This window comes from Moschus berezovskii, chromosome X, assembly GCF_049115385.1.
Source record: "Moschus berezovskii isolate FMDL1 chromosome X, NW_MosBer_1.0, whole genome shotgun sequence".
Taxonomy (NCBI): domain Eukaryota; kingdom Metazoa; phylum Chordata; class Mammalia; order Artiodactyla; family Moschidae; genus Moschus; species Moschus berezovskii.
Window position 1 is genome coordinate 50,665,150 of NC_142488.1, and position 25,840 is coordinate 50,690,989.

The 25,840-nt window shown below is 45.0% G+C and overlaps 1 protein-coding gene across 18 annotated transcripts in view; it reads left to right on the top strand.

Annotated features, from left to right (window-relative positions):
* The window catches only part of HUWE1 (HECT, UBA and WWE domain containing E3 ubiquitin protein ligase 1), a 168,051-nt gene that overhangs the window by 134,862 nt on the left and 7,349 nt on the right, over nt 1-25,840 (top strand). For 11 of the 18 annotated variants that reach the window (XM_088834059.1, XM_088834063.1, XM_088834061.1 and 8 more), the window contains 27 exons: nt 481-692; nt 1,147-1,329; nt 3,852-4,024; nt 4,377-4,525; nt 5,280-5,355; nt 6,177-6,275; nt 6,865-6,998; nt 7,185-7,353; nt 8,667-8,895; nt 9,770-9,948; nt 10,212-10,301; nt 10,464-10,618; nt 11,691-11,736; nt 13,214-13,501; nt 14,634-14,889; nt 15,087-15,217; nt 15,760-15,974; nt 16,054-16,342; nt 16,483-16,585; nt 17,396-17,942; nt 18,623-19,223; nt 20,313-20,437; nt 20,573-20,729; nt 22,467-22,599; nt 22,867-23,069; nt 23,660-23,787; nt 24,880-24,976. In XM_088834059.1, coding sequence (XP_088690185.1) covers nt 481-692; nt 1,147-1,329; nt 3,852-4,024; nt 4,377-4,525; nt 5,280-5,355; nt 6,177-6,275; nt 6,865-6,998; nt 7,185-7,353; nt 8,667-8,895; nt 9,770-9,948; nt 10,212-10,301; nt 10,464-10,618; nt 11,691-11,736; nt 13,214-13,501; nt 14,634-14,889; nt 15,087-15,217; nt 15,760-15,974; nt 16,054-16,342; nt 16,483-16,585; nt 17,396-17,942; nt 18,623-19,223; nt 20,313-20,437; nt 20,573-20,729; nt 22,467-22,599; nt 22,867-23,069; nt 23,660-23,787; nt 24,880-24,976 — 5,167 coding nt within the window. The remainder of the gene's footprint in view (nt 1-480; nt 693-1,146; nt 1,330-3,851; nt 4,025-4,376; nt 4,526-5,279; nt 5,356-6,176; nt 6,276-6,864; nt 6,999-7,184; nt 7,354-8,666; nt 8,896-9,769; nt 9,949-10,211; nt 10,302-10,463; nt 10,619-11,690; nt 11,737-13,213; nt 13,502-14,633; nt 14,890-15,086; nt 15,218-15,759; nt 15,975-16,053; nt 16,343-16,482; nt 16,586-17,395; nt 17,943-18,622; nt 19,224-20,312; nt 20,438-20,572; nt 20,730-22,466; nt 22,600-22,866; nt 23,070-23,659; nt 23,788-24,879; nt 24,977-25,840) is intronic. The other 7 variants (XM_088834067.1, XM_055437972.2, XM_088834069.1 and 4 more) reach the window with 3 other exon arrangements.

Below are 25,840 nucleotides of genomic sequence, written 5' to 3' on the forward strand. Positions count from 1 at the left end.
CCCATTATTGGGCCTTTTTTGCTATTTTAGGTAACCGTGCATTAAATATTTCTGCATATCCATATCTGTGACTGTGCTGTGTTTCTCATCCCCTGCCAATTTTTAGCTCAGGGTCCTGGGCACATTGTAGGTTTCAGTACTACAATTTATTAGAAACTGTGGAGTAATTGTAGCATTGAATTAGGAATCAAGGCTTGAATCATCACCACTGACTTAAGTTCTTTGTGCAAGCCATGTTTCTTTGGGCCTCAGATTGATGAAGATATGTAAACTTGTGAGAAATGAACGGAATTTGGAAGCATAAAACCTATATTTGTTACGTAGCTTGCACCTTTAAGCCTTGTTTTTTTCATCTATAAAGTGGGCCTGATAATCATTAACTGAGTGAGGATCAGTTCTGTGTGCATGCATCTTGTTGATGTGCAAACAATATGGCATAATTATGCTTATGAATAAATGTAATGATTAATGACTTTTCAGGACTGCAGTGTGCTAGCCTTTGTCTTGGACCACCTCCTCCCGCATACCCAGAATGCAGAAGACAAGGACACACCTGCACTAGCCCGCCTGTTCCTCGCAAGCCTGGCTGCCTCAGGGAGTGGCACAGATGCCCAGGTGGCCCTTGTGAATGAAGTAAAAGCAGCCCTGGGAAGGGCACTGGCTATGGCTGAGAGTACAGAGAAACATGCCAGGTAAAATCCATGCCTGACTTAGTGCTGATAACCAGTAGCATCCCCTAACTCCATTCTTGGCCCATGGAATTCCTTGCATTTGAGCAAGAGTTCTGGTCATACTGGCTCTGTACATTCTCTGGTTCTCAGATAGTTCTAGTGCTACAAAATACCCAAAGGACTAATGACACTTGGAGGAAACAGGTAAATGACTTAGAGGAAAAAAAGCGATGTTTTCACTGTATTACTAGGGTCTTCAAGCAAAATGTGGAGGAGGTTATTCAACTTTAACTTTTTAAAATTATGTTTGAAGAAAATGAAGAATGCCTCCACCAGGGAGTGAGTTCTTACCCGATTAGCTGTTACTTCCAGACGGAAACACAAAGGGAAGAGGGTTATCTGAGGCAAGTTAGTGAAGACGTGGCCTAAGAATGGACTGTGTTCACGTGAAAGAGATGTCAAACTTCTCTCCCAGACTTCAGGCAGTGATGTGTATCATCAGTACTATCATGGAGTCCTGCCCCTCCACCTCCAGCTTCTACAGCAGTGCAACAGCCAAGACCCAACACAACGGCATGAACAACATCATTCGACTCTTCCTGAAGAAGGGACTGGTTAATGACCTGGCCAGAGTGCCTCACAGCCTGGACCTGTCCAGGTAAAATTATTCCTGAGCTCCAGCCCCAGACTTTTGCTCTCTCTTTAATCATGCTGCATACTTCTCCATTTGCCTAGTGTTTTATGTATCCTTGTCAGATAAGTAGTTAGCCAGTATGATAGGGAAAGTTTGGGTGTAGGTAGAAACCTGAGTTCTTGGTATTGCTTTAATTTTAAGCAAGGCACTTTCCTGGGGCGGGGCCTTCATTCTCTCATCTGCTGCAAACTCAAGAGTTGGACTGGATCAATAATGTTTTTTCCAAGCTACTCCCCCTCTTAATTATTAATTACGGACCTCGTATTACATTTGGTTATGTCCTGAGTCTCTGTTATACTAACACAGTTCCTTAATTTTTTTTCAATTTTCATTTTATTGCTGTTGTTCATGAACTAATTTGTTGAAGTGACCAGACCTGCAGAATATTTTTCCTAGGTTTGGTTCACTTGGTTATATGCATTATTGTTTAACTTGTTCCCTTTATTCCTGTTTGCTATAAATTTGGAGGTAGAGACTTAGTGAAGCAATTTAAACACTATTGACTAGGTTATATCATAGATGGTGTACATCTCATATTGTATCAGGGGGAGATGCATCTCTTTGAACTGCCATTTAGTCATGGTAAGATTGACCACTAGGGTAGAGTGATAATCATCATTGTACTATTATATTTTTCTCCTTCTTAGTAGAAAAGAAACTGTGTTGTTACTTTGGCACTGTACAAATGTCTAGTTCCTTATTAACCATGTTCCTAGTGAATGGTCTTAACACCAGTTGATAATCCTTGCCTGCATCTTTTAATTTCTTAGAGGGTTATCGGTGACACCTTTCTAATTTCCACCACTTCTTCTGTTATTAGCTGCTATATTTCTGTGATTATAGCTCCAGTTCAAGAGGGAAAGTTGGTTACCCTATAATATAGTTCCTACTAAAAAGGGAAGATTAAAAACTAATTTTTTCCCTTCAGTCACCAATCTTCAGAGTAAGTCAAAACGGAGTAACCAAAAATGGGTTAAACTCCACCTCAAATACAAGCTCTGGCTTTCTATTTTCTACGTAGTAGTATGGACTCATGAATTTTCCTTGATTTTTCAAATCTGATTGAATTATTTAGATCACTACAATTATCCTTCGCATGCTCATCCTTCATGCTCTTTTTCATTACACCTTTGAGCTTATGGGACCTCTTCAAGCTGGCTTCTCTGTCCTTTTGATAAAAAACCTCATCAACTTTTTTAAATATTTAAAACTATGAACTCAGAGTAGTATAATGAGCACTGTATGCCTCACCTAGATTAACCAGTGGTTAGCATTCCAAACTGTCTGCTTTATTCCTCCCTCCTCTCCTTTTCATGAGCTAAATCGTTTTCAAGTTTTTTATAAACATGACACTTAACCTCTGAATACTTGAGCATGTGTCTCCTAAGAACAAAGATTCCCTTACATAGCTAAAATACCATCATTACTTTAAGAAATTTACCATTAATATAATGATACTATATACTTCATACTAATATATACCCAATTATTTCAAGAATGTCTTTCTCTTTATAGCCTGGGGGAGAAATGTGTTGATCGAGGATCCAGTGAGCATCACTCATTGCATTTGATTGTCATGTGTATCTTATTTTTTGTGACATTTGACTGTTTTTAAGACTCCAGAATGTCAGATGTTTTATAGAACATCACATAATCTGGATTTGCCTAATTGTTTCTTCATGGTTAGATTCAGGGTAAACTTTTTTTGGCAAGAATACTACATAGGTGGTGTTTGCGTTTCTCAGTGCTTCACATCAGGAGACGCACAATGCCAGTTTGTCCCATTATTGGGTGATGCTAAGTTTGATCACACAGTTAATGGTTAGAGTTCCCCTTTGTATTAACAAGGCTTCCTTGGTGGCTCAGATGGTAAAGAATCTGCCTGCAATGCAGGAGACCTGGTTTCAATCCCTGGGTCAGGAAGATCCCATGGAAAAGGGAATGGCTATCCATTCCAGTTCTTATCTGGAGAATTCCATGGACCGAGAAGCCTAGTGGGCTATATATAGTTCATGGGGTCTCAAAGAGTCGGACACAACTGAGCGACTAACATACTTTGTATTAACAGGTCATCCATGAGGTGATGGCTTTGAGTTCATGTGAATATCCTATGCCCTGAAGATTTTTTAACTCAGTAGTTTTAGCATTCATTAGTGATCTTTGCCTAGATCACTTAACATTGTTGGTTGCAAAGTGACAGTTTTCTGATTTTCTTGTTCCTGTTTATTAGCTAGCATTCTTACAGTGTATAATCCATTACCATCTTTATTTTTGTTTGATGCTCAGATTTGGCCTGTGGTAATGACCCCATTAATTTTTTAAAGCCTACTTGATTTTGAAGGCCATTTGGCACAACAAGTTGTCTCAGGCTCACTGTGTACCTTCCGTGCTCCATTCCTGGAATCAGTTGTTACTCTGATGAGCCTCCATTCCTTTTAGTGTGGATTTCTGTGCTCAGTTCATCTCTGTATCTTCCTTTATCTCAGTCCCAACATGGCCAACACAGTCAATGCTGCTCTGAAGCCTTTGGAAACACTTTCCCGGATTGTGAACCAGCCCAGTAGCCTTTTTGGCAGTAAGAGTGCTTCTAGCAAGAGCAAGTCTGAGCAGGATGCCCAAGGAGCTGCTCAGGACTCTAATAGCAACCAACAGGACCCAGGTAGGGAATCAGAGCCAATGGACTGGAGAGCTGGCCGGGTGGTCATAGTTATTTTATGGGCATGACATCACAGCTGTTCTGGCTTGGTATTGTTTCCCTGGGAACTTGCTGGCCTTCCACAGATCTGTCATAGTAGTGTGGGAATCTGCCCCACAAAGAATTCCTTAAAATTGCAGCCTTGTTTGGCTATCCTCACACGTAGCCTTGTCTTTTCCTTTGTCACCCATTCATTTATTCTCTGAGAACTCGTAAATTTGCCCAGGGAAGGGTCTTTATTGTTTTCATGCTTTCCTCATGGTGCCCCGCACATTGGCACTCTTTGATTATTTTGCTGGTTGGTTGATTGTTTCAGGCGAGCCTGGGGAAACAGAAGTGCAGGAGGAGGATCATGATGTCACTCAGACAGAGGTGGCAGATGGGGATATCATGGATGGGGAGGCTGAAACCGACTCAGTGGTGATTGCTGGGCAGCCTGAGGTGCTCAGTTCACAAGAGATGCAGGTAGGGAGGCAGATCACCCAGCATATATCCCTATTGTGGCGCTGAACCAAACCCCCAACTGGTGTGGGTGGGTGTGTACTTTAGATCCTTGCCATTAGCTGTCTGTTTTCCAGAGGAGCACAGATAATATGCTTCATAGATGCTCAGTAAATGTGTTTGAATCGTATTAAATGAGGGGTGGGTACAGGGCCAGGATGCCGTATTATGAAATGGAATTGATCTCAGTAAGAAAACAGGCACAGATGAAATGTTGACACAGAAAGCTGGCCTGAGCCCTTTGGGCCCAGGGTCTTTGATTTACCTGGCTCTGGTCATTAATGGATGTTCCTTAATAACAGTGTTGTGCCTATAGTACCAGCTCTCACTGGAGCATTCAAATGGCAGTCTTCTAAAGACCCTATAGAAAGCATTGTAATTTCTGGAGCTGGTAGCAGTGGTAAGAAATGAGGCCTACAGTCCTGAGCTGCTGGCTCTAAGGAGATCTGCATGTATTCCTGCATTTCTAAAGGGTATAAAGACTTAGTCTGGTCTCAGATAACTGGGATGTACCCATTTGAAAGACAGTCTTGAGTGTGGATTGGCAGCACATGGTAGTTTCTGTGCTCTTAGCACCAAGTGTGTGGTGCTTATGTAACATCCTCTGTCACATATTATCCTAGAAATATATGCTCCCTTGCTGGCTTTTTTTAGGGTTTCAGCACTAGCACAATGATAGACTTGTGTGCATCCATATATATGTTCTATTTCTCTCCAGGTTGAGAATGAGCTGGAGGACCTGATAGATGAGTTGCTTGAGAGGGATGGCGGATCTGGGAACAGTACAATTATAGGTGAGAGCCCCAGAACTGAGTATAGCCTCTTCCTCTGCCTCAGTCTCTCTTGGGAGGACCCTTTTTCTCATCATCTGCTTGCTCAGCTCTGCCTAAGGGCTCATAGCCAGCCTAGATTGCTGCTTGTCTCGATGTTGACAGTCTTACAGATGAGAAATTCATAAGCCATCTACAAACCTGTGCTGGTCTGAAGTGTTGCCTGTGTAGGGGAGGCGGAGGGGGTGGCCATCAGTATAGATAATACATCAGGCACATCAAGAGTATTTATTCATGGAGGCTTAGAGGAGGCTATAGAGGCTGTAGGATGAGAAAGCGCTTTCCTTTCAGTTCTTCAGTGAATCCAGGGGCTTTCTGCCTCTCAGTAGTGTAAAAAGAGTATTCCCTAAGGATAGCCCTTTTTACAACTCAGAGGGAAAATGACAAAGGTACTCTACTGTCACCATGCTCCAGTGGTATATGTTTCTTGTTTTTATTTTATTGATTAAGGAAATCAAATGATAAACTGAAGTAGATATGTATTCTTAAATTTGGCAAGGCTTTTTCACACCCATTATCCTCTGTGGTTTCACAATTAGTGGGATTGGCAGGGCAGATGTGATCATCCCATTTTACAGCTGAGGAAACTGAGACTCAGATGGTAAAGTGACTGGCCAAGCTCACCTAGCTAATCAACAGCAGTGAACCCAGGTCTTCTCCCTCATCCAAAAAAAAAAAAAAAAAGAATGGATATCTGCTAGGTGTACATAGCTACATTAGGTGCACCCAATCTGGAAAGAGAAGTCCTCTGTTGTTCAGTGAAGGCTCTGCTCTGTAACCTTCAGTGAGCAGAAGTGGAGAGGATGAATCACAAGAGGACGTGCTGATGGATGAAGCTCCTTCCAACCTCAGCCAAGCTTCTACCTTGCAGGCCAACCGAGAAGGTGAGAGTGCTGAGGCCAGAAAGGCCTCCCTTCTTGCCCTGCACGTCAGACAGACACTACACTAGGGTTTTCCTGGAGGCAGCTGCCCACATGTGCAAAATAAGGAAGCATCTTTCTGCATGCGCTGACCTACACCATCCACTTTTATCCTCATCCAGTTTTTCGAGTAACATGTTACTACTGCTTGCCCAAAAGTCTTGTCACTTCTTACTTGGTTCACTTTCTTCTCACCCACCTGCTGTCATCGCTCCAGATTCCCTTTTACCAATAGGATGCAGTCAGTAGCAAAGTAGGACTGGAAAGGCAAGAGGGCAGCAATAGACTTGGCCAAGTCCTAAACCATGGCTACTCAAGCACCACCCTATAGCCAGCCTCCACATTCAGCCACGTGGCTCAGCATATTGATGCACTGATTGGCACTCTTAGGAAATCGGGGCTGGCTCACTAAGTCTGTACATCACCCTAGATCTGGTTCTTCCTCTCCTAGAGTCAAGTACCCCATCACCTTCCCACTCAATCTGCTGGCCTGCACAGTAGCCTGTTTTCTAGCTACTCAGTATAGTCCTCCAATGTGCTCCCTTTGTTTTAGATTCCATGAATATCCTGGACCCTGAGGATGAGGAGGAGCACACTCAGGAAGAGGACAGCAGTGGCAGTAACGAGGATGAGGATGATAGTCAGGATGAAGAGGAGGAGGAGGAGGAAGATGAGGAAGATGATCAGGTGAGGGGGGACTGTGTTTGGGTTGGTTCAGACAACCTCTTCCATGGGAACACAGAGCTGGAGAAAACCAACAGTCCGGGTTGCTAGCCTCAGCACCTCCCTCCCTCATGTGCAAATGTGGCCATGACACCAGACTTCAGAAATCCTTACCTCCAGCAATTCTCCATCTCCTATTTTCCCCTTAAGGAGGATGATGAAGGTGAAGAGGGAGATGAAGACGATGACGACGATGGCTCTGAAATGGAATTGGATGAGGATTACCCTGATATGAACGCTTCTCCCTTGGTCCGATTTGAGCGCTTTGACCGGGAGGATGATCTCATCATTGAGTTTGACAACATGTTCTCCAGTGCTAGTAAGATACAGGGGCTCAGCTGGGTTTTATCTCTTGATTCTTATACCCTGAACCAGAGCAACTCTCAATCTGATACAGAAAGCACTTCTTTTCTTAACTGATTTCCTGGGGCAAGGGATATCTGAATCCATCTCTCTCAATAAGTGTATAACTAGAAGAAGAAATTATGAGAGGCTGCTTTTGTTCTCTCCACCTCAGTAAACAGGCAGCCAGTTTAGAGCCTGAACAACTTGATGATTTGCTTGAATTAACAAAAAGAGAGACCAAAGCTGACTGCATCAGGCACTCGTGTGCACACTACAGTGATAGGGCAATAACTAATCCTTATGTCTGTAACACTGGATCTTGAGAGTTTGGATGGACATTTTTGAGCTTGGCATTGGGGAGTAGATTTTGAACACATTCACTCTGTTCATCGAGGATGCATCTTTTCAGAGGAGAGAGTGAATCTCTTCCCTCCCTCCTCCCCCATCAACATCAAAGTTCCCTTTTAGCATCAAGTTCTTAAAATCAAACTGTCTTGAGAAGGCATGTCTTTACTCCCAAATCACAAGCACGATATAGCAGAAAACACTGAACTGTTCTGGTCTGTTGTCTTGGCCAAGTAGTCTCTTACCTCTTTGAGCCTCAGTTTGTCACCTGTAAATGAAAAATGTGGAAAAAAAATGGGGTGGATTACATAATTTTCAAGATACTTCTATTCTGTGGTTTTCTTTGCATTTTTGTGATTTCTATCAGTCTTTCTTATAAGTTGAGCCCTCTGTCCATTCAGCAAATTGAACAAATATTTGAGGAGTGCCTACTATGTTCTAGGTACCAGGGATATAGCAATAAAAAAGAAAACAGTCCTTTTCCCTCATAGGAGCTTATGGTCTATTAAGAATTATGTGTAAGCAGGCGTTACATTGTAGTATGGTAAGAAAGCACAGAGTAAAGGGTTATTAGGCCCATCTGTAGAATCAGAAGTAATTTCTAGGCCAAGAACAACAAAACAGGTGAAAAGTGGGGAAAGGTGTTGTCAAGGCGGAGAGAACAGCATGTTTCTGAGGTGCCAACAAGCACCACTGTGGCTTAGTGTTAAGGATGGATTGAGATAAGGTACTGCTTAGGAGACTGTTGCAGTATCTAGGTGAGAGATGGTGGCATAAGCCATGGTAGTATCAGTGATCCTAGAAGAGGTGTGGGAATGAGGGAGAAAGGACAAAGCTCAGGTTTCCGTGTGAGGAAGTAAGGCCCAGGAGACATGGTTCTGCCTGAACAACCATGGGGAAATTTCTTTTTGGCACTGATCCCTTTGCATATTGTCCTTGCAGCAGACATCCCCCCATCCCCAGGAAATATCCCTACCACCCACCCACTGATGGTACGCCATGCAGATCACAGTTCCCTGACACTGGGCAGTGGCTCCTCTACAACACGTCTCACCCAGGGCATTGGGCGCAGTCAGAGGACCCTGAGACAGCTGACGGCCAACACAGGCCATACCATTCACGTTCACTACCCTGGGAATCGCCAGCCCAATCCTCCTCTTATACTCCAGAGGTGAGTTACAAGGAAGATTACTGGGATCACTGAGCTTTAGTATTGTTTGATCTGACGGGATAATGTTCTTGTGATACACACAAATAATGTATTTGCCCTGTTTCTTTGTGGATTATATGTGCAGCCTTTGGGGAAATACCAAATTGTATAACATGTTCTTTTGCTTAAATGTCCTGTGCATAGATTCAGCAATCATTAAGCATCTCATATGATAAGCTTATGCTAATGCTATACTTAAGATACAGTCAGGAGAGGATCCCTGCCCTTGGGCTTAGTTTCTCGCACTAGGGAGAAACAATTTTTAGAGGTGAAAGGAAGCCGTATAGATGTCATAATGGTCAATGTACAAATAGTAGTGGGTGTACAAGAGAGAGATTATACCCTAACCCATGCTGTGCCATACCATGCTATGTCGCTTCAGTCGTGTCTGACTCTGTGCGACCCTATGGACTGTAGTCCACCAGGCTCCTTTGTCCATGGGATTCTCCAGGCAAGAATACTGGAGTGGGTTGCCATGCCCTCCTCCAGGGGATCTTCCTGACCCAGGGATTGAACCCATATCTCTTTAAGTCTCCTGCATTGGCAGACAGGTTCTTTACCACTAGCGCCACCTGGGGAGCCCCTACCCTAACACAGTGCCTGATATCAGTGATGCTCACTCTGTTCCAGGAACTATGGAGTAATATGCAATTTCAACCGAAAAAAAGTTGGCAGACTGATCAAGTAGTTAGAAAAGTAAGACTTATACGCAATATGATCGGGTCCATAATAATGTTATGCATTTCCTAAAGGATACAGAAAGGATCTCACAATAACAGGTTGTAGGGCCCCTGTGGATATACAGTGACCATGGCACCCCACCATCACCCTACAGGTTGCTTGGTCCCTCTGCTGCTGCTGACATCCTTCAGCTGAGCAGCAGCCTTCCCCTACAAAGCAGAGGCCGAGCCCGCCTCCTAGTGGGCAACGATGACGTCCACATCATCGCCCGGTCTGATGATGAACTACTGGATGACTTTTTCCATGATCAGAGCACAGCTACCAGCCAAGCAGGCAAGTTTATGTGATTGAAAAAACGGGTAACGTTTGTCTGGTTCTTTTTCCGTGCTGAGGAAAAGCAGAATAGTATCCACCCTGCTTGGAGAAACCCCATTTTACAGGAACCACAACCACTCGGTGATTTAGCCAAAGACATTAGTACCTGTAATGTGCCAAACCTTATGATAGACATTGGATCCTGTTAGGGAAATGCTGCAATTTTTGGATCAGTTGATTCATGACAAGGCTGAGTCTAACTCTCTTCGGTTTCTCTACAGGGACCCTATCCAGTATCCCCACAGCCCTGACTCGCTGGACAGAGGAATGCAAAGTTCTTGATGCTGAGAGCATGCATGACTGTGTTTCAGGTGTGTAGCAGCTTGGTTATCAGGGCAGTAGTTAATCTTCAAGGGCTGAGACAGTGCATGAAAAATCGTTTCCCTCGTTTTCTGTGACCACAAGCTCTCTGCCTTTTGGCTTTCTCCCTACCTCCCCTGAGCAACCTCTGATCTTTTGCTTCTTTGGTCCAGTTGTTAAAGTGCCCATTGTCAATCATCTGGAATTCCTGAGGGATGAGGAGCTGGAAGAAAGGAGGGAAAAAAGGAGGAAACAACTAGCTGAGGAAGAAACAAAGATAACCGACAAAGGCAAAGAAGATAAGGAGAACAGGGATCAGAGTGCACAGGTGATTCCCATGAGCTGGGAGGATTCATCCTTGGCTATGTCTGCTTTAACTTTCCCGTGGTTTTAGCATACATGTGGCTGGCCCCAAGAGTCATTAAAGATTCTAAGACATTCACATTGAACCTGAGAAATGATCCACTCCAAATTCACTGTACACACATATGGCTTTTAGGGGGAAAAACCAAAGCCAGAGCTCCTAACTTAGCAGTTACACTGTATAGTCTCTACTTTCAGTGACTTACAGTTAGACAAGAATGACCTTAACTAAGCCCATGCTTTTAATGTTTCAATTCCATTTCAGTGGATTGCCTATCCAAGTGTCAGGGAAACCTTATTGATAGGATTCCATTCTAACACTTGAACAAGTTTGGCTTAGGCTTCAAATCAGAGAAAATGTTTTATCTTGAACCCCTTCACCACATGGCATTATCTAGGGATCAGTATATGAAATCTCTAACATGATTTTGGTTTTTCTGAAAATTTTGGAACCTTGAATAGTATAACTTTCAAATATATGAAGTAAATGCTGATAGAAATGTAAGAAAATTGAAAAACTTGAGTGAAAGATTTTATTATACCTCACTCAACAGTCAGAATATCAGACTTAAAAGGATATTGAAATGTTCAATTATGGTAACAAACTTGATCCCTTTTAATAAACAGTAGCATTGTTTCAAACACATTAAAAGGGTTGGGAAATAAGCAAGTGTGGTGAATGATTGAAAAACCTGGAGTGTAAAATAAGCCCAAAGAAGGGAACTATAGATAGATGAAATTCTTGCTGGTCTCAATGATGTGTGTTCAGATCATGTCCTGTGCCCAAGCCCAGCTCCAACGTGGTTTTTATTATCCTTTCTCATTGTTTAGTCAGCTCCCTGACAGCTTCCCCCTTATCCCCAAGCCATCTCAAACATGAGTTTATATTAGAGAAATTGAAGGTCTGTTTTCATGCTAAAGTGCTTATCTTCCATCCAGGTCATATGTGTCATATGTGGGAGATGGCGACTATTAGAGTTGACCTCTTTCTCATGTGCTTGCAAAGTCCCACATTGGTCTGTCCCTTTTCTTTACAGTGTACTGCATCTAAGACAAATGACTCCACTGAACAGAACCTCTCAGGTAATTCTCCTTCCCATTTTTCCTTCTTGCTAATTATTGGTTGATTCTTTTTCCTGACCCAAGTACCTGGCCCAAGTAGACTGAAGATGAACACTGGTGCTCTGTGGGATGAGGTAGTAGATTGTATAGTTTTAGGGTCATACCCCATCTTGGAGATAACTATACAGTCTACTGTCTTTCCCACGGTGGTGCACTTCCCCTTCAACGTACTCTGTTTAGATTCTCATTCTGATTATGCTATACTGCATTCTGGCATGTGTAGTGAGGCTATGTGTCCTGTCACTTTTAGTGACCATTGTGGTATGGTGCTTCATGAGAACACCTGACAGTGGTCCCTAAATGCTAGTCCTCGGTGGAAGTTAACAGAATAAGGGAACTTTAATGACTTTTTCAGAAAGCTGAACTTGTTCAATTTAAAGGACTGTTATAAATTACAGAGATTATGTATTTCCTACTTCTTTGGTATCAATATTTTTATTAAATGATATTGATGGATTTTTTTTCTTGGTTAAATTAAAAGTTGGTGGCCCTGAGTTAGTCTCTTTTTATTTTTTATTTTTATATAAATGTCATGGGTCTGTGGAATCTAAAAGTCTAGGAATGTTGCCTTGGGCAGTCTGCTTTGAGGGAGGGTAGCTCTATGGGCTAAATGGTATTACTACTAATTACTTTGGATTCCTCCTTCTAATGTGCCTAATGTAGCCATTTTGTGACTATGATTCTAATAACTGGTCTATGTGATATTATATGTCTCCCCTACCCCTATTTCCTCAGAACTTACTTCTGCTACCCTATACCTTCTGTCTCCTTCGGCACTTGAGTTGGGAAATGATTGTACTAAAGCCTACACAATATTCTTTAAAGCAGTGAAAGAGGGTAGGTGTCCTGGTGCCCTGAATCTGGCAGAAGGTCATTGAAAGGGTCTGTCATCAGGTAAAATGGTCCTTTGCCTGCTGCTGTTGCTAGAGGACTCTGCTCATGCTGGGGTGAGGTAGTAAGTTGTATTGTTGTGGGGTAGGGATTTTAGGCCCCAATTAGAAGATAACTATACAACTTACTACTTTCCCTGATGTGTAGCACATTCACATTTAGTCTTAACACTGTTGCTTCCATCAGACTTGTAGATGCTGCTTGGATATTTAGGACTGCCAGAAAAAGGAGGTGGAAGGGGACAGGTGATATGTAGTGTGAGGCAAATATTATAAAGTGACTTGAACTCTCCCCCTCCACCTGGGTCACAGAAAGGATTTAATTCTTAGGGTCTACAAAGAGTCAGATCTTTGGTTCTTGGCACTAATGGCACTGTGCCTTAGCCCTCATCCCAGGATACCAGACCAACCAGGTGCTGTTCCTGGGAGCAATTGGTAGTTGAGGGGAATGCTGCATCACTATCATGCCACATGTGCTGATTGAGTGGCTCTCCCTGTCCTTGACTGATTGCCCTTTAACAACTTTATTGTCATTCTTTCCGAGAAAGATGGGACTCCTATGCCTGACAGCTACCCAGCAACCCCATCTTCTACTGATGTAGCTACATCTGAGCCCAGAGAGACCCTTGTCACTCTGCAGCCCTCCCAACAGCAACCAACACTCCCAACCCCACCAGTCTTGGGAGAGATTCCTCAAGAGCTGCAGTCCCCAATTGGAGAAGGTGGGAGCTCTACACAGCTATTGATGCCTGTAGAGCCAGAGGAATTGGGTCCCACAAGGCCAAGTGGAGAAGCAGAAACAACTCAGATGGAGCTATCCCCAGCTCCCACTATAAGTAAGTAGAATTTCAGGGTTTGAGGGTAGGGGTAAAAGAGGAGGGAAGAATGGACATCTTTGTAGTTTCTCTTTACTCTCTTACTTTAGAGAATTTCTAAAGTAGAAGCTCAAGTCCTCATAATTAGGTCTCATAAGGGGGCGGCAGAGGATGGGATGATTAGATAGCGTCACCAACTCAATGGAGGTGAGTTTGGCAAACTCTGAGAGATAGTGAAGGACAGAGGATGGCACGCTGCAGTCCGTGGGGTCTCAAAGAGTTAGATACTACTTAGAGACTGAACAACAACAAATTGTACATTACCTTTTTAGCTAGAGTTGAGGTTTCTTCTCTGTGTCCTCAAGTGATTATATATACATCTGAGTGCCTTATTGACACCAGTAGTTTGAGGTGATCACTCTGTTCCTGGCTATCATGTGAGGATTCTTTAACTTCTTTAAAAAGAAGTAGAGGGTCGTTATCTCCATGAATAAACTGAAACTCAGAGTGAAACAGTTAGCCCAAGGTCACTCAGTAAGTGGTTGAGCTGTGATTAAAATCCTGATCTGTGTAACTGTGAAGCTTGCTTTTCTTCAGCATTTCTAGGTCTGGCAAGCACATGACCACACATATAACAAACAGCTCTCCCATTCTGGCCAAAGCCATTTATTTCATGACACTATTTCCCACTGGTTTGAAATGGGGCCTCAAAATTCTTCTCAGCAATATTCCAACAGGGTAAACAAACCTGTTGCCTGCCATCCATGCTCTTTACCGTACTGCATATGACTTACTCTGGAGAAACCTTTGTGTGTAGGGGTTTTTGCCTTAAAGGACCCTTGTTTAGATAAGCAGAACCAAAGTGCTTGTGCAAATGATGCCTGTAGGGAATCTGAAAGTGACAAGATCCCTTATCTGGGATGCCTAGAGAAGATGTTTCACAGGCATGCTTAGAACACCATAAATGTTCAACAAATGATAGAAAGGGTTTGAGCTAAGTTCTTTAAGGCAAATGAGATTGAGAGGGGAGCATCAGGCCAGCGTCTGAAGTGAAGTTAAGTAAGAAGTCTGATCTGGCTGCTTCTTAATTCAGCGCCCCCGCCCCCCGCCACCTGAAGCAGAGATCTAACCTCTCCATGTGACTTCCTCCTAGCCTCTCTTTCCCCAGAGAGAGCTGAAGATTCTGATGCTCTGACAGCTGTCAGCAGTCAACTGGAAGGCTCTCCCATGGATACTAGCAGCCTGGCTTCCTGTACCCTGGAGGAGGCTGTGGGTGACGCCCCAGCAACTGGCAGTTCTGAGCAGCCCACAGCAGGCAGCTCCACTCCTGGGGATGCCCCACCGGTTGTGACAGAAGTACAAAGCAGGGGTGATGGGTCAGGGGAACCTACCCACCCCCCTGAGGATAGGTAAGCACTGTGTGAGTGAGAGGAGGGAAGGATGTGTTGGCAGGTATTTCAAGCCACATTCATATTTAGTAACTGATGCCCATGCTTTGTACACTGGGGAAATCAACTTGGCTTCTATGAGAAAAGGGGTACTGTAGGAGTATTTTATAAGTTGGAAAATATGGTTCAGAGAACAACCTGAAAATGATTTCCTTCAGCTCTCCCCCTGCATCCTCTGAGAGTTCTTCCACCAGAGATTCCGCGGTGGCCATTTCTGGAGCAGATTCCCGGGGAATCCTGGAAGAGCCACTGCCTTCAACAAGCAGTGAAGAAGAAGATCCTCTTGCAGGTGAGCTCCATGTGTGCTCAGGCCATTTTGGGATTGTTGAGGCTTCTAGTAGCCCTTGGTGTGGAAATGCCCACCAGTCAAACGGTTCAATCCAGATAAAGGGCGGCATATGTGTTGGAGGAGGACCTGCAGTTAAGGGGATGCTGATGCTATACAATGGAATGAGCCCAGGCCTTTGGAGTCAAACTCAAAGATTGATCTTAGCTCAAATCCCCTCTCTGCCCCTCCTACTATAGGACCTGGAGCCATTGCTTAACTTCCCTGATCCTCATTGATACTAAAAGGATAAAAGGATGATAGCTACATGGTTGGGTCTTTTTTTTTTCAATGGTGAGGTCTTGATGAAGGTTAATTGAGAGCGCACACACACAGAACTTGGCACATAACAAGAAACTGTTCTGAGCCTAAGGAAGGGTGGGTTGTCCTTCTCTGTATGTCCTGTGTCCTTGGCATAAAATGAGGACAAAAAGCTCATGCAAGCCCATGGATTTCCTTCAATCAGCAGAAGTAAGAGTCCCTTCACATCTTGTGTCTCCCCTCAGGTATTAGTCTCCCCGAAGGTGTGGACCCCTCTTTTCTGGCCGCTCTGCCCGATGACATTCGCCGAGAAGTCCTACAGAACCAGCTGGGCATTCGTCCACCAACACGAACTGCCCCCTCAACAAATAACTCAGCTCCTGCAGTGGTGGGGAATCCTGGTGTCACCGAAGTGAGCCCGGAGTTCCTGGCTGCCCTGCCTCCAGCCATCCAGGAGGAAGTATGTGAGGCGGGTAGGGGGCTGGTGGGCCAGGCTATCTGCCATGGTGTACCCCATTGACTTTTCTTCTGCTCTGTAGGTACTGGCACAGCAGAGAGCTGAGCAACAGCGACGGGAACTAGCACAAAATGCCAGCTCAGACACCCCCATGGACCCTGTGACCTTCATCCAGACTCTGCCCTCAGACCTGCGCCGTAGTGTCCTAGAGGACATGGAGGACAGTGTGTTGGCCGTGATGCCACCTGACATTGCAGCTGAAGCTCAAGCCCTGAGGCGAGAGCAGGAAGCCCGGCAGAGGCAGCTCATGCATGAGCGGCTTTTTGGGCACAGCAGTACCTCTGCACTCTCTGCCATTCTCCGAAGCCCAGGTACAGAGAGAGGCAAGTGGGAGGGCTCTGTAATATCTAGCTTTGGCCACATGAAACTCTTTGTTCCCCTTTGTATTACCTGGGCCCAGCTCAGCACATGTCCCCTCCCCAATTTCAGTTTCCTTTTTCTTTCCTTCCAGCCTTCACCAGTCGCCTGAGTGGCAACCGTGGGGTCCAATACACTCGCCTTGCTGTGCAAAGAGGTGGCACCTTCCAGATGGGGGGTAGCAGCAGCCATAATAGGTACCTTTTGCCTGTCTTTTCTCTCCTTGCCATACCACCTTTCATGTCTACTAGTAGTCCAGCTCCCTTTAGGTGGAAAGGCTGGATGACCTCTCTAGGGTATTTACTTGAATGAATGGGGAAGCCAGATTTTTGAACTCTCCCTTCAAAAAAGCCACAGTTTGGGGTTAGTGTAGCTACTGTGGACCATAAGCACAAAGTAAGGCAGGCAGGCACCAGGTTGTAGCCGTGATTACAGCAAAGGAAGCCACCTGCCTCCCACACAAATAGGAAAATAGCAGGAGCCACTTGTCTTGAGACTACATCTAGGCTGCAGAAGATTTCATTTTTAACCAGGCCAAAGCAGAATAGACCTAACATGCCAAAATATGAAGGGAGTGATCAGTCCCTATTCAGCAGGCAATATCCTGGTAGTCTATAAAAGTGTCTTCTAGCACTAGGGGCAGTCCAATTTCACCAGTTGATAATACAGACCTGTCCTGCAATCTCTGCTGTCTTCTCAGTCGTCGTGTGGTGAAGGGCAAGTTACTTAATCTGTTTGAGCCTCTTGCTCATCATCTCAAAACTGGATGGTTCTCTGATCTTTACAGCAGCCCTGTGAGGAAATTGTCACAGATATTATAGAGTATATGGTACATAGTAGGCACTTGAGACAGCTCTTACTATATAAAGAGCCCTTACAGTTCTTGGACTGGACACACTCTCTTCTCAAGCCTTCTAGGATGTATCAGCTCATCCCCCTCCCCTAGGGCTACACCTGATCCCAGAGCTTTAGCCAAAGTGTTACCCAGAAACCATGCTCTGTTCCAGGCCTTCTGGCAGTAATGTGGACACCCTCCTACGTCTGCGAGGACGGCTCCTCCTGGATCACGAAGCCCTGTCTTGTCTCCTGGTCCTACTTTTTGTGGATGAGCCAAAACTCAATACTAGCCGTCTTCACCGAGTACTGAGAAATCTCTGCTACCATGCCCAGACCCGCCACTGGGTTATCCGTAGCCTGCTTTCCATCTTGCAGCGCAGCAGTGAGAGTGAGCTTTGCATTGAAACACCCAAGCTCTCCTCAAGTGAGGAAAAGGGCAAAAAGTCAAGCAAGAGCTGTGGGTCAAGCAGCCATGAGAACCGGCCCCTGGACCTGCTACACAAGATGGAGTCTAAGAGTTCCAACCAGCTTTCCTGGCTCTCAGTATCCATGGATGCAGCCCTTGGCTGCAGGACTAATATATTCCAGATCCAGCGTTCAGGGGGTCGCAAACATACTGAGAAACATGCGAGTAGTGGCTCCACTGTCCATATCCACCCCCAGGCTGCTCCTGTTGTCTGCAGACATGTTCTGGATACACTTATTCAATTGGCCAAGGTGAGAAGCTTAGAGGAACCCAACTCCTGGGGATGAAAGAGGGTTGTCATCCATAGCCCAGTGAAATCTGAACTCTGAGGGAGCTCACAGGTCCTTACTCTTGGTGCTGAGATGTCTATTGTTTCCGAGAATTGTCCAATAAATAATCTTGTGGGGGTTTTTTTCTCTTTACAATTTTTATGCATTGTCTCATTCATTCATTAACCTTGAGTGGTCTGTATGGTCCTGATTTTACAGATGAAGAAGCTGGTATGCAGAAATCTTTCGTGGCTTTGTCATGTGGCTAGTGATAGAGATGACTGAACCTCGAACTTAATACAGTTCTCTTTTTAATAAGCTTTGCTACCATTTTTTGAGGACCTGCCTTGTACCAGGCACTATGCAAAATACATTACCTCTGATCTCAACAATTTTGCATGATGGTATAGGTATTCCCCCCACCATCATTTTTAAGTACAGAGATCAATGCTCAGAAAAGTTTACTAATCCTTTGTCTCCCTACAAAGCTTTTGTTCATTTCTCTAGGCTGCTTCAGTTGGATGAAACTCTTGTTACATCTCTCCAGTGTTACCAAAGCTGTCCTAAGGAGTGGAGAGACTAGGAGCCAGTGTCTTTCCTTGTCAGGAAGATAGTTTCTATGTAGACCTCCTAGACCAAACCTGTCTTTCTTTTCCTGGCAGGTGTTTCCCAGTCACTTCACACAGCAGCGGACCAAAGAAACAAACTGTGAGAGTGATCGGGAGAGGGGCAGTAAGGCCTGCAGCCCATGCTCTTCACAGTCCACCAGCAGTGGCATTTGCACAGACTTCTGGGACTTACTGGTAAAACTGGACAACATGAATGTCAGCCGGAAAGGCAAGAACTCCGTGAAGTCAGTGCCAGTGAGCGCTGGTGGTGAGGGGGAAACCTCCCCATACAGCCTCGAAGCCTCTCCACTGGGGCAACTTATGAACATGTTGTCACACCCAGTCATCCGCCGGAGCTCTCTCTTAACTGAGAAGCTCCTCAGACTCCTTTCTCTCATCTCAATTGCTCTCCCAGAAAACAAAGTGTCGGAAGCACAGGCTAATTCTGGCAGCAGTGCTTCCTCCACCACTGTTGCCACCTCAACCACATCTACCACCACTATCACTGCCACCTCCAGCACATCCACTCCGCCTGCTGCAACCACCCCTGTCACTTGTGTTCCAGCCCTGGGTGCTGCCACAGCTATATCCACCATTGCCGTAGCCACTTCAACCACAGTGACTACCCCCACAACTGCTACCACTACTGTTGCAAGTAAGTGTGGATGTAGGCTGGGAACTGTGGGGTGTGTACATCTACCTCACTCTCAACTCCTCCATCCTGGTATTCCTTCCTGAATGACAGCAATCAACTTGGTTTGTGTTTATGATAGCCAAATATTATTAATTTTACCCTCATTGGTCAGAGTTCTCTCTCTCTCTTCCCCCCTTCTTCCCTTCCCTTCCCTCTCTCCCTCTGTCCTGTGAAGACCAGTGAATATGGGTTCCCCTAGGCTAAGCACAAAAAAGAAGAGAGCAAGAAAGTCTCTGTCTTTAAAGAAACCCTAATCTTTCTAGCCTGAGGGAGCCAGTTCTCAGAGGAAACAGCTCAAGAGCAGGCACGATATGACTTCCCTGGTGGTCCAGTGGCTAAGACTTGGGGCTCACAATGCAGAGACCCAGGTTCAATCTCTGGTCAGAACTAGATCCCACATGCCACAACTAAAGATCACACATGTTGCAACTAAGACCCAGCACAGCCAAATAAATAGAGTGTGGATTTCAGTCCAGGTTCTATGCATGATACAGGATGCTCGGGGCTGGTGTACTGAGACGACCCAGAGGGATGATATGGGGAGGGCGGTAGGAGGGGGGTTCAAAATGGGGAACACATGTACACCCGGGGCGGATTCATGTCAGTGTATGGCAAAGTAATTAGCCTCCAATTAAAATAAATAAAAAATAATAATAACTTGATCAAGACAAATTAAAAAATTTTAAAAAAAACAAGCAGGATCCAATGTGAATCATGGTAGGATCAAGTAGCCAGGCCATCCCAGGAAGTAAAGGGAATGAGCTTTGCAGCAGACTGATAAGAATCATTTGAAGAAACAAGATTTTGAAGGAGGGGGCTTTCAGAGGGACAGTTGAGATAAATATCTATGATTCTTTGTCATTTTAGAAGGTACCGTAAGAGTACTTGGCATTCCAAGTCATTTGGATTTGACCATGGGGAGGGGGTAGATCTTCATTTTCACTACTTTTCCATTTTTAAACCCTGGGCAGTGCAGTGATTCCTCGACTCTGCCACTTTAAGTTTGTAGCAAGTGAGTTTCAGAGGCTTACAGTGTTCTGTTTCTCAAAGCTATTACTACTACTAAGGCCAGCAAATCTCCAGCTAAAGTTGGTGATATCGGCAGCGGCAGTAGCACAGACTTTAAGATGGTATCCTCTGGCCTCACTGAAAATCAGCTCCAGCTCTCTGTGGAAGTAAGTCCAAGCTTTTCTGACCTCCCAAGGTTGGGGGAGAAAGAGTCAACGGGGTGGATAAGAGGATTGACTAGGGTGAATAATGTTTTAGTTCTCAAGTTGGGGCTTGCCCAATCTTCCCTCTTTTTCCCCCAGGTGTTGACATCCCATTCTTGTTCTGAAGAAGGCCTAGAGGATGCAGCAAATGTGTTACTGCAGCTCTCTCGGGGGGACCCTGGGACCCGGGACACTGTTTTGAAGTTGCTACTGAATGGAGCCCGCCATCTGGGTTATACGCTTTGTAAACAGATAGGTAATAATAAGAATAAAGCACCCTGTCTTTCTGAAACCTTCCACTTAAGTGTCACCTCTTTATGGAAGCCTTCCTGAATCCCCAGGCTGAATCATATCCACTCTACATCTGTAGCACAGCCTCCAAGCATGCTTTTATCACAGCACTGATATCACTAGGTTGTCAGGATTTGTTTTCCTCTGTTCAGTTGTTCTCTGAGAGCAAGGCTGGCCTTCTCTCAATATTCCCAATCCCTGGCACACAGCAGTTGCTTAGTGAAGGAAAATGAGCACCCATGGGACTGACATTGCCTTCCCAATCTAGGCGCTCATAAGAGCCCTATAATGAACCTGCTGAGGCAGTTCACCACCTGAGAGATGTACCTACACTACCTTCAGGCTTAGGAATTGAGAGAATAATACCCTCTGCCTTTGTGCAGTTTTGAGGGTACATAAATTCTAAGAACACTTGTAAATCATCTAGTTCGGTCTTTTTCCCACTTTACCTAGAAAACTAAAACCCAGGGTGGTGTAGTGATTATGAATCAAGGAGTAGAGTCAGATTTGCTTTCAGCATAGAGACTCTCTTTGTTCTCTCCCACCTCCATCCCACTCATGGGTCTCCCTAGATCTCAGCTACTTGTGTAGTTATTTCCTTCTCACAAATGTCGCTGGAGCTGAGGTGATATGGGAGTCAATTAGGCTATATGACCTAGGGTATTCTTCACTGCATGAGAATTACAAAGTTCTTCTGGATGAGGCCTCTTGACTGCCACCAGTTTATTCAGCACCCTTAGGCCAGGCAGTGTCCTAGGCACTATTCTAGACAGTTGTCTCCTAAATCTCAAAGCAGCCTTGTGAGGTTAGGCAATATTCAGTTCAGTTCAGTTCGGTCGCTCAGTCGTGTCTGACTTTGCAACCCCATGAATCGCAGCACGCCAGGCCTCCCTGTCCATCACCAACTCCTGGAGTTCACTCAAACTCATGTCCATCGAGTCAGTGATGCCATCCAGCCATCTCATTCTCTGTCGTCCCCTTCTCCTCCTACCCCCAGTCCCTCCCAGCATCAGAGTCTTTTCCAGTGAGTCAACTCTTCGCATGAGGTGGCCAAACTATTGGAGTTTCAGCTTCAGCATCAGTCCTTCCAATGAACACCCAGGACTGATCTCCTTTAGAATGGACTAGTTAGATCTCCTTGCAGTACAAGGGACTCTCAAGAGTCTTCTCCAACACCACAGTTCAAAAGCATCAATTCTTCGGCGATCAGCTCTTCACAATCCAACTCTCACATCCATACATAACCACTGGAAAAACCATAGCCTTGACTAGACGGACCTTGGTTGGCAAAGTAATGTCTCTGCTTTTTAATATGCTATCTAGGTTGGTCATAACTTTCCTTCCACGCCCCCATTATTAAAATGGGTAAGCAAATTGGGAAAGAGGTTGAGTAATTTGCCAAGATTACCACAACAACCTCAGAAGTTTGAGAGGTATAAAAGCTTCAAAAGAGATACTTTTTCCCCTCTGCACTGAGGTGCATTTCATGTAGATTCAGCAAATCCTTGAAGCCAGGTAAACCAGCGGCCCTTTGCTGATCCATGAGTACACAGTAAAATGAATGGAGCAGAATTCTTGTACACTCCCAAGTTCAGTACAGCTGAGCAAAGAGGATGGCCTGGGAAGGTTTCTTGAAAAATTTTGGTTTTCAGCTGCTTCAGTAGGGAAGTCTCAACACTTTTTGGCTTCTCTATCTGCCCAGGAACCCTTCTGGCTGAGCTACGGGAATACAATCTGGAACAGCAGCGGCGAGCCCAGTGTGAAACCCTCTCCCCTGATGGTCTGCCTGAGGAACAGCCACAGACCACCAAGCTGAAAGGCAAAATGCAGAGCAGGTAGGTGGCAGCTGCCCATTTGGCTGTGGAGTTGGGGTCTGGGACATTATAAAAAGTGGTTCTTCCTGATTTTCTAGTTGTTATTTTTTTCCTCCTCTCTGAGCCAATTTTGTTTCTGTCATATATGCACATGGCCCTATTTTTCCTACATGTGTGATTTCCTTCTGAAATTCCATACCCTCTGGTTGACATAAGAAAGCCCTGCTTGTTCTGGGTGTTTATGCTTTGATGCTCTCAATATATGCAAGCCACCTCTACACTATCCAGGTTTGACGTGGCTGAGAATGTGGTAATCGTGGCATCTCAGAAGCGGCCTCTGGGTGGCCGGGAGCTCCAACTGCCTTCTATGTCCATGTTGACATCCAAGACATCTACCCAGAAGTTCTTCTTGAGGGTACTGCAGGTCATCATCCAGCTCCGGGATGACACACGCCGTGCTAACAAGAAGGCCAAGCAGACAGGCAGGCTAGGTATGGAACTGGGGTGTCCAGTTGAGGGGCAAGTTTGGTGGTGGAAAAACAAGAGACCCAGGAGGGCAGGACTTAATGTCATGTCTCCTTCCTGTTTGACCTTTTCTAAAGGAAGTGATGATACTTTCTTAAAATGTTGGTGGCTGTATTCTGTATCTCACTCAAGCTGTCTACATAGGAAATTTCACTAGGGCAAGTGGGAATTAAAGGGACTGGAAATCTGACAAGGAAATTGGGGAGAGATCTTTTGGTGAACAAGATGTAACTCACTGTGTTTGTCTCCTCTCTGCTTCCTTGATTACTCCTGGCTAAAATATTGTAGCCATGTTACCTCAGCTATGGCCTGCCAAATCCTTCCCCTCTGTCCTATAGAACTCTCACCTGCCACCATCCATCTGCCTAGCCCCATGTCCCCTGCCCTTACCTGTAATGGTAGTTCTTAGTGCCTGACAGTAAGCACTCTGAGACTGAGCGTAAAGCTCAAAGACCTCAGCAAGATGCTTGTGGTGGCTCAGGAGATGGGACACAGAAAATGGAGCATTCCCTCATTCCACAGGTTACATCTTAACCTTCTTTTTTCTTTCTCCCAGGTTCCTCCGGTTTAGGCTCAGCTAGCAGCATCCAGGCAGCTGTTCGGCAGCTGGAGGCTGAGGCTGATGCCATTATACAAATGGTACGTGAGGGTCAGAGGGCGCGGAGACAGCAACAAGCAGCAACGGTTAGCATGATGCCTGTGGCCCCTCATTCATTTGTCTCTCCTCCCTCTCCCACCATATCATCAGTGGGATTTCATTGCCCTTACCTTGTATGCTTTTGCATTAAGTTGGCTGTATGAATGCTTCTGGACAACAGAGTTAATTTCTCTTGGTGCTTTCTTGACTGTTCTTTGGTTTGGTTTGGTTTGGTTTAAAGCTTGGCCATCATACCCCACTCCCAGCTATCCAGTCAATAGTGGCGCTTTTGCAAACTGCATAATGCTAAGTGTCTAGGTCCTGAGGGGATACGGGATAAAGATTTTTCAGTCTCATGGAACAATGCAAGTGCATCAGAGACATACCAGGAATCCTGCCCTTGAAAGTCTCCCAAGCTTGGTACACTTTCCACATAGCCTCTTCTGGCAATGGCTGGTCCCTCCACCCTGGTCTCTGCCTCTATTCTTCATATTCCCCTGGCACCCAGGCACTCAGGCTCTTTCAGGAGGAAGCCTTCAGGTTCCTAGGTAGCCAGTTCATTGTTAGGATCTCAGCATAGAGTGACTATAGGAAAAGCCTAGCATCTTGTATATACACTATTGCATTCATTGTTTGCCTGTCCTTACACAATATGCAAGTTACCTTCCCAAGATCCAAGAAATAAGGATATCTTTAGGCCTGTTGGTTTAAAAAGCCAATCCCACCCATCAAAGATTGCATTAATTCATTCCAGTTATTTCCTCTTTCGTGAGCAAAAAGGAACAAAGAGCAAATCTACCTTTTGCCCATCTGAGCTTTATACACACACACACACATATAAACTTCCTAGAAGTCTTGAAGTCCAGGAGGCTGGTGCCTGACTGGACTCAGGCCTGGAACAGAATGGAGGCAAATGGCAGGCATCCAGGGAGCTCTTTGGAAAAGCATGCTAGCTCAGGGTGGAAGATAGCAGAGGAGGTGGGAAGGCCATTCTTCTGTACTGGAGAGCTAAGGAAACTTATATGGGAAGCTTCTTTCCAAGCTTAATGATATGTGAGAGACTGTAGGACAGCCTCTAGCCTATCCCTAAGGAAAACAGAGTTGCACCCTTTATGTGACTTTGTCTCCCTTTTATCCAGTCGGAGTCAAGCCAGTCAGAGGCATCTGTCCGAAGGGAGGAGTCACCCATGGATGTGGACCAGCCATCTCCCAGTGCTCAAGATACTCAGTCCATTGGTCAGTACTACTTCCTATTTCCAGCCCAGCAAAAAGGAGATCCAATCTTAATGGAATGGGTACCTGATCCCCTGCTTTCAACATACATAAACTCAGTGTTTTTGTTTGTTTAAGTGAACCCTGGTTTCTGTATATTGATAGACCCGTACCAATCAACTGAAATCACCATCACCACCTGATCCTCACTGGAGAATCCTAGCACACAACCGCAATTTCAGTAATAAAGAAATTATGGGGCTTCCCTGATGCTTCCATGGTAAAGAATCCACCAGCCAATGCAGGGGACACAGCTTCAATCCCTGGTCCAGGAAGATCCCACATGCTTTGGGTGACTAACCTACTAAGGATATAAAAGATCTGAACAACTATTAATAATTCTGACATATACAGGACACCACAGCCAGTAACAAAAATAAACTTTTTGAAATGCATATAGAACGTTTACCAAAATTAACCATATCCAGAGCTTTAGCTTAATAAATTTCAAAGTGCTAAAATATCTCAGAGCATATCCTCTGATAATAGTAGAAATATGTGATATCGGGACTTCCCTGGTAGTTCAATGGCTAAGACTGTGTTCCCAATGAAGACATGGGTGAGCCAAATAAACCAACAGGTGCCTCCCTGGTGGCTTAGTGGTAATCTGCCTGCCAATGCAGGGGAGACAGGTTCGATCCCTGACCCAGGAAGATCCCATATGCCACACAGCAACTAAGCCCACGCACCACAATTATTGAGCCTGTGCTCTAGAGCCCGGGTGCTGCAACTACTGGAGCCCTCACACTCTAGAGCCCATCCTCTGCAACAAGAGAAGCCGCCACAACTAGAGAGTAGCCCCCACAACTAGAGAGTAGCCCCCACTCA